This window comes from Erigeron canadensis, chromosome 4 (assembly GCF_010389155.1).
Source record: "Erigeron canadensis isolate Cc75 chromosome 4, C_canadensis_v1, whole genome shotgun sequence".
Lineage (NCBI taxonomy): Eukaryota > Viridiplantae > Streptophyta > Magnoliopsida > Asterales > Asteraceae > Erigeron > Erigeron canadensis.
In genome coordinates this window covers 17695267-17702896 of record NC_057764.1, presented here as the reverse complement: position 1 = coordinate 17702896, position 7630 = coordinate 17695267, and the positions used below count along the sequence as shown (strand labels likewise).

The 7630-nt window shown below is 36.4% G+C and overlaps 1 protein-coding gene across 1 annotated transcript; it reads right to left on the bottom strand.

The window, feature by feature from the left end:
- Window positions 1–942: 942 nt before the first annotated feature.
- LOC122597060 (putative receptor-like protein kinase At4g00960) lies at window positions 943–6410 on the bottom strand. The gene is made up of 8 exons (XM_043769694.1): window positions 6189–6410; window positions 5746–6115; window positions 3095–3235; window positions 2879–3003; window positions 2573–2783; window positions 2210–2447; window positions 1407–1557; window positions 943–1328 (listed from the first exon to the last, which is right to left on the bottom strand). The coding sequence occupies exons 1-8, from the start codon at window positions 6408–6410 to the stop codon at window positions 954–956; spliced, it is 1833 nt and encodes a 610-aa protein (XP_043625629.1). The 3' UTR covers window positions 943–953.
- Between the last annotated feature and the right edge of the window lie 1220 nt (window positions 6411–7630).

Sequence of the window (7630 nt, the reverse complement as noted above, 5' to 3'; positions counted from 1 at the left end):
AATTCACGACTCAATTTTTATGAGATGACTGGATGTGCCCTCTTAGTTTACTATGCCTGGACATCTAATATGCCAGTGTGGGGTACAACTAGTTTCACTTCTTTGGTCAAATGCATGATACACCACAAGTCAAATATGAGTGAGTAATATTTTACCACAAGTCAGCATCATCAATTTTGATACATATATGTCTATCACTACAATAATTTATACATACTGTAAAACTATCTATTACATATAAGCTCAATTGGTTCTGATTTCTTACAATTAATTTCAATTAATTTCTATTGTACGATCGAGTTTGCACCTAAGAAAATAATGGACTCAGATGAATTTTTGTTGAAGACTTGTCATGTAATCTTAGTTAATTTTGACATATATATCTATCACTACAATAATTTATATATACTGTAGTTTCTTACAATTGGTTCAATTCAAAACTACATTAGTTTCTTACAATTAATTTCCATTGTAGGATCGAGTTTGCACCAAAGAAGATAATGGACTCAGATGAATTTCTATTGTATGAATTTTTTCTTACATATAAGCTCAGTTGGCTCCGACTCGAAACTATTAATTTCTTACACTACTAATTTCTATTGTAGGATCGAGTTTGCACCTAAGAAGATGGACTCAGATGAATTTCTGTTGAAGTCTTGTCATGTGATCTTAGTTACTGTGAACTGGAGTACGTCTATATAAACCATAAGTGTGGTATTTCTCAAAAACCCATAATTAAGTTGGCAGGAGCGCATGATACTATAAATATAAACACCAAACTACTTAAGAAAGTAAAATAGGAAAATGAAACATAAAATTAGGATACAATGTGCACGTCTAAATGTGTATCTTAATTAATTCCAAACAAGCAACATTAAGTTGTAGAATGAAATCCAAGTTCTTAACGGATACTAAAAGATTGGAGTATAACACAGCTATGTCATGCACAATACTTATCTAGGAACAAAATCGGATATTGAAACATCATTTACGGAGAATTGAGATGACCTTGATCTTGATTTTGATATTTTGGATTTTTCTAAACCACTGCTCTCCGTTGAAGAACTATATTCCCGGAGGAGTGGCATTTCAGGATCAATGTTACTATGCATGAAAAACGCAGGTTCAGATGGCATGGGAAGTGTGATTGAGAAGCTATTAAGCATTAGAATAACTGAAGCCATGGTTGGCCTGTCATTAACATTTTCTTGAACGCATAACAACCCAATGTGAATACATCTAATGATGTCACGCGATGAATCCGTTCCAGTTTTCAATATGGGATCGATCATATCTGAAGTCGTCCCATTCTTCCAGCTTTTCCATGCCTTAAAGAGATTCAACATATTTGTTATAAATACAATAAAAACAGAGTTTTGTAGTAGGAGTAGAATTTTGGTACTTACAAAGCTAAGAAGGTCTTCAGTGCATTCTCCACTCTGAAAACATTGGTTTTTTTGCCCGGTTACCATCTCTAGCACTAACACTCCAAAGCTAAAAACGTCTGATTTCACAGAGAATTGGCCATGCATGGCATATTCTGGTGCCATATACCCGCTATAAGAGGGCATAAAACGGGCAAGCAGTCAGCAAACTCATATGCATCTTGATTATTTTGAAATATAATCGCATATAAGACAGTTCGTCCTATATATATATATATAAAGTGTATTATGTTATCAATTTGCAATAACAACTAACAAAATACGGCCTTTTTGTTACCTCATAAACATTGCTAATTATGATTTCCATGATTTTTATCAATGTAACTTTTTCTTGCTTCTAATAACCGTAATGACTACAGAGTAAAGTTGGAAATTACAAAAGGTAATGACTAATTATGTAAAGACAATTAGAACCACAACTATTGCATCCCCGAGTGACTTAGGGCACACGGAGTGCATGTTATACTGCAAGGTAGTGACTCCATCTCGTTCTCACTCTCTCAAGGTCTTTTATCTTTACCTTTACACACTCTCTCTTTATTTTATTTATCTTAAATTTAAATAAAGGGTGAGGATGGGAAATGATAATATATGGGCATACGTTCCTTATGATTAGAGATGAATGAGAGGTGAATGATGTGAAAAAGAAAGAAAGAGATGGAAGATAAAATTGGGGGCACTCCGCCTGACCTCACAAATTGTAACAAAACTTCTAAATATTAATTTTCTTGCAATGAAATTAGTCTTAAATTAAGTGTACTTACTATGTTCCAACAATCCGACTCGTGTCACCTTGAGTTTCCTCTGGTTTAAATAATCTTGCCATGCCAAAGTCTGCAATTTTAGGGTTCATTTCGGCGTCTAGTAACACATTACTTGCTTTCATATCACGATGAATTATCCTTAAACGGGAATCTTGATGAAGGTATAATAGCCCCTTGGCTATCCCTATAATGATGTCGTATCGCTTTTTCGAATCAAGAAGTGTCCGTTTAGTTGGATCTATATCACCATGATGATCCAAGTGTTAGTAAGAATACTCAGTAGGACAAAGCATCATTTGCTACCACAATATGTTGGTCAAACATTGTTAATCAATTAATATAACAAGACTTTCAAAAACTTACCAAATATAAAGTGATCAAGACTTGCATTTGGTAAAAACTCATAAATGAGAAGTCTTTCACTCCCTTCTATGCTAAAACCGAGCAGCCTAACTAGATTACGATGTCGAAGCTTCGCAACTAGCATAACTTCATTCTTGAATTCTATATCACCTTGATCAGAATCGTTTGCTAGTCTTTTCACTGCTATCTCCTGTCCATCTCTTAATGTACCCTGTACACTTGTATAATTTAAAAGCATCTATCAACTTTAGATTACTATCAAGATTCCAAATTCTAAAATATCTATAAATTTCAATTTTCTCATACCCGGTAAACTGCTCCAAATCCACCTCGACCAAGCTTATTTTCTTCCGAAAAATCATTTGTTGCTTCTTTAATTGGACTAAAGTCGTATTGTAAAGATTCAACGGTGCCAATATCAATAGTTTCGCCTAGTGGAATAAAAGAGTAGTTAGAAGTGTTTCACAACACTATAATAAACGTAAACAAGTGGTCTATTATGAATTTGGAGTTGGGAGTTACTCTCAATAGTTCGTTTGGGCAGAGGTCGGGGAGCTGCTTTCTTCTTCCTCAATCTCATAAAGATATAAAATGAAGCAATTATTATGACAGCTATGACTACCACGATAACGACTATGATTGTTGTCGTATTATTCTTTTTGCCTATTGAAAATAAAAAATAAAACATCTAATAGTGAATTAATGAACCATGTACAGTTCAAGGTTTACTTTCAAATTGAATTAATTTCTACAAATAAAGGGCCCAACTGTAGGTCGATAAAAGGTGTAGAAAAACTACTCCTTCTAACTCAAGATTTTCTTAACGTTGTACTTTGAAAGAAAACATAACGTTGTACTTTGAATGAAAAAGAACAAATCAGGAAAGAATAAAGTTGCTTTTTGTTATTTCGGTGAACCCTTTGGCTTTTAATCTACCGTCAAAATGACATATTGTCTATTGCATCAAAGTGTAATAAACTATACAAGAATGTTGATAGTATGTATATACCGAATGATGTTTGTTGTAACTGTTGGTAGTGATGTACATGGTTTGGCTCAAACCGGATAAACCATTTAAACCGAGGTATTTGTTGGATCAGTGGTAAACACCCTTGTCTCTGAAGACAGAGGTCATGGGTTCGATCCTTATCCCATGCAAAGGTTGGAGGGCCTTTTCTACCATTTAGGTAGAAACTGGAAGCAGCCTCTCTACTTAGGTAGAGGTAAGGTCTGCCTACATCTTAACCTCCCCCATACATTATCGTAGTATTGGGGCTCAAAACCCGCGGAAGGCGGCACTGAGCAGTTACTTACTGTATTTGGACGGATTGATTGGTTTTAAATCTAAATTTTAAATTGTCGGTTTGTTTTTTCCGTAAACCAGTTGTATGGTTTGGTTTTGGTTTTAGATATTATACAATTCGGTAAAATCAAACCAGACCATTTACTTTTAATAAATGTAAGTTTATATTTATATTAATAGTCAATAATGTAAATTGTATATACTTATTATTTGTCAAAGTTGAGACATGATATATATCAAATCTTTTATTTTTATGTTTGTTATTCTTATAAGACTTATGAATATTTTGTTATGTCATGATATCGAATCTTAGAAGCTACGTATTATTTTATGCTTATATACATTTAATTTCAAAAAATAAAAACTCGTTTAACCGTCCAAACCAAACTGGATTAATTGGTTTTAGTTGGTTTGGTTCCACATAACAATTTGGACGGATTGGTTTGTAAAATCGTGAAACCGTATATATTGGTTTGGTTGAGATTTTTGGCTAAAACCGTCCAAACCGGACCATGCACATCCCTAACTGTTGGAATAATCTTGATGTTTCGGGTCTGTTTGGGTCAAGTACTGGTCGAGTCGTTGTTTATGGGTCAGAAGCATTTATATCCAATGATAATGAAAGTCCCGAGTTTGCAACGATTATGTAACTACACAACTAATGTAAACAATATTAAGAATATAAGACAAGAATGTAAACACGTTTAATCATATGTATTATTAATTAAACAGTGAATACATGGTCGGTTTAAAAGGAAAGAAAAGAGAAAAATACTTGTTAAGTTTTGCACGCACAAAAACATAGCTATTCTTCAATGAAAGAAAAACACACAAATTGACAATTGTAGAACAAACCAACAAGAGTTGTGGCTAGGTCAAGTGATTCTTTATATAGGCAGAGATGAGAATCACATGACAACCCAATAGATGTTGACACATAAAGGTTGTCAACCATCTATTGGAGGATGGTTCAGATCTGCAGGGTTCTACTTTCTTCATCTTGTTTGTTTCCCAAAACGGCGTGAAAGAGAAACTCCTTAGTACCAAATCGGTACAAGGTCGCATGGCTTTATTTTGATCTTGCAACACGTGTCCTTGGGACCATCCTTCTTATCTTCACTTTCCCGCCCATATTTGACTTACAAAACATGGCGGTGAGTCATTGAACTTATCCTTTAACTCGAAGATAATAGAGGTCGCTGAGAGCTCGCTGAGTCTCTTAGCGAATCCATGACTCAACAATCTCCCCCTATTCGCTGAGGAGACTTAGCTGAGTATGAGTCGCTTAAAGTAATCAGAATAACAAGTGGAATGAGGGAATGCTGATATTATGACAAACATTTTTACAATACAACATTACAATAAAAAAAATTACAAGACTTATTTACTCCCACTGACATTCTTCTTTGGCCTTGATGAGTTCAACATCTTTTTGTCTCTCAGGCTTCATCAACTCTTGATCAATTAGTTTAATGAACTCGTGATTGTTTGAGGACTTGATGCAATATTTCCTTATCTTCACAAGAAAGGTCGAAGAAGCAATGCCTATTTCATTGGTCCTGAAAAAGAGTTCATGACCATGAAATTACAAAAACAGAAGCCTCCCAGCTTATCATCATATACACCATCCATGAAGAGTGTTCTTGAAGGCATTCTTACATTCAGCCGTGGCTCCTCATCTATATCTGATTTGGGAATTGCTCTAAGTATAGTGGGAAGATGAGAAGAAACTTGAGAACCAGAAGCTTATCTCTTCACACCACTTCTTGGTTGTTGTGGGGGAGGAGGATTAGATGTCTTGCAGAGCTGAGCAGGGAGTCTTTGACTTTGTATTTTTGTTCCATTTTGCGAGTATGCTTTATCTGCTCACCCGCCATCTCGATCAACGGTTCATAAGTCATAGTTGTCTTATCCTTGACCAACTTGTAGATTTCAATCCATTCAGTTGGCCCAAGTGTATCTTTAGTAACATTTTCCAGTTTATACAACTTGGGCACACCTTTTCTTTGAAGGCTAAGATTCATCCCTTGTTGAGAAAGAGTGACCTTGACTGACATGATCTCCTCTTTCTTCTGCCTTATTTCTCTTGATTTGAGGTAAAGCCTTTGACCTTCTTCAAAGTTTTTCATCCTATTGGCAAAGAACTCTTCCTCTTTCTTCTTGAGTGCTTCAAGACCACCAGTCTGCTGAGACATCATCTTTACTTCATCATCAGCATCATTTAATTCTTCACTAACAACCTGCTCATTTATAAATTTTTGAGAGAGATCCTCTTCTCTCTTTTTCTTTTTTTAGCTCCTCTTGAAGTACAACCTCTTCAGGAGTAAGTTCAGCAGTTGTTTGGGCTGATGTTGGCTTGGGGAAACCTCCAGACATTAGCTTTTCTTGTTGTTGCCTAGTTGAAGTTGGAACCTTGGGTGGCTTACTTTGAGTAGCCACAACTGCTTTACCCTTAACATCGTACTTTTTTACAAGGGCAGCGTGGAACTCAGGAGTTGGTTTGAAGGAAGAAATATTAATTGGTCTCGCTGGCATACTCTCAGCAACAACCACTTTTTCAACATTCACAGCTTTCTCCCCCTCAACATTGCAGTTTGCTCCCCCTCAACACTTGCTGCTGGTTCATCAACCATCTCAGCCTTTTCACCAGTTTCAACTTGGGGAGCATTTTCAACATTATCATTTTGGGTTGCTGGGGCTTCTTAAAAAATTTTCTCCCCCTTGGAAGCAGCTGAGGAGCTTGCTGCTTCCACCTTCTATTTCTTTAGAAGTCCCAGCATCTCACCCATCATACCTTTAAGGGTGCCCACCTATGTTTCAAGTTTCTTGGTTCTGTTGACAGATTCTTCAAGTAATTGCTTGTCAACAGCAACCTGGAATGGTGTTTGAGAGAAAAGTTTCTCTTTGAGAGAATTGATTTCCTGGGTGATAGAAGTGTGAAAATCATCTTGAGTGGCAGAAAAGGAGGAAACTTTGTTATAGAGATGGCGAAGGTGGGCGGTAAAGAGAATGTTTGTTTGGGAAAGTTCAAGAAGTGTTGGCACAACTTCTTTAAGGGCTGATTTAGAAACATCATTGTTTAGCCTGTCCAGCGATGCAGATACTTGAGAGTTTGAGATGTTGACTCTCTTCATACTATGGTCCAATAGAGTTTGATTTCTCTTGAAAAGATATTCATTTGATAGAGTGTGAGCATGTTGTTTCTTGGTGATAACAAATACCCTATCCTTCAGTTCAACAATCTCATCTTGCAAAGTGTTGTTGCCAACAAGCTCATCAAACTTGGCCAGCGCCCAGAACCCATGTTAGCCATTTTGTTAACCAACCATCCATACAGATAACCATGCCTATTCCCTTGGCTTTGACAAATCTGAACTCTTCTCAATAATTCGTGGAGCTGACGGGTTTCAACATAATCAAGTCCAGGCACATTTATAGATGTAAAGGCACTAGTAAGCTCTTCATCAGCAGAAGGAACCTTAAGATCCTTCAAAGAGACAGGATATTGAGAACAAGGAACCTTGAAAAAGTCTGGATGGTGCAATGGTGGCACTTCCATGATGATTTCATCATCAAGTTCGCTTTCCTCCTCACAGACATCAGCCTTAAGAATGTGCCTTAAACAAATATCCATTCTTCGAAGGAGTTCATCATCATCCAGGGGAGGCATATAGTCTCCAAAATTCCCAATTGGTTCATAAGAGACAGTGGGCCTTGGAGAGTAAGAGGGAGGAGAACGCATAGCTGGCAGTGAT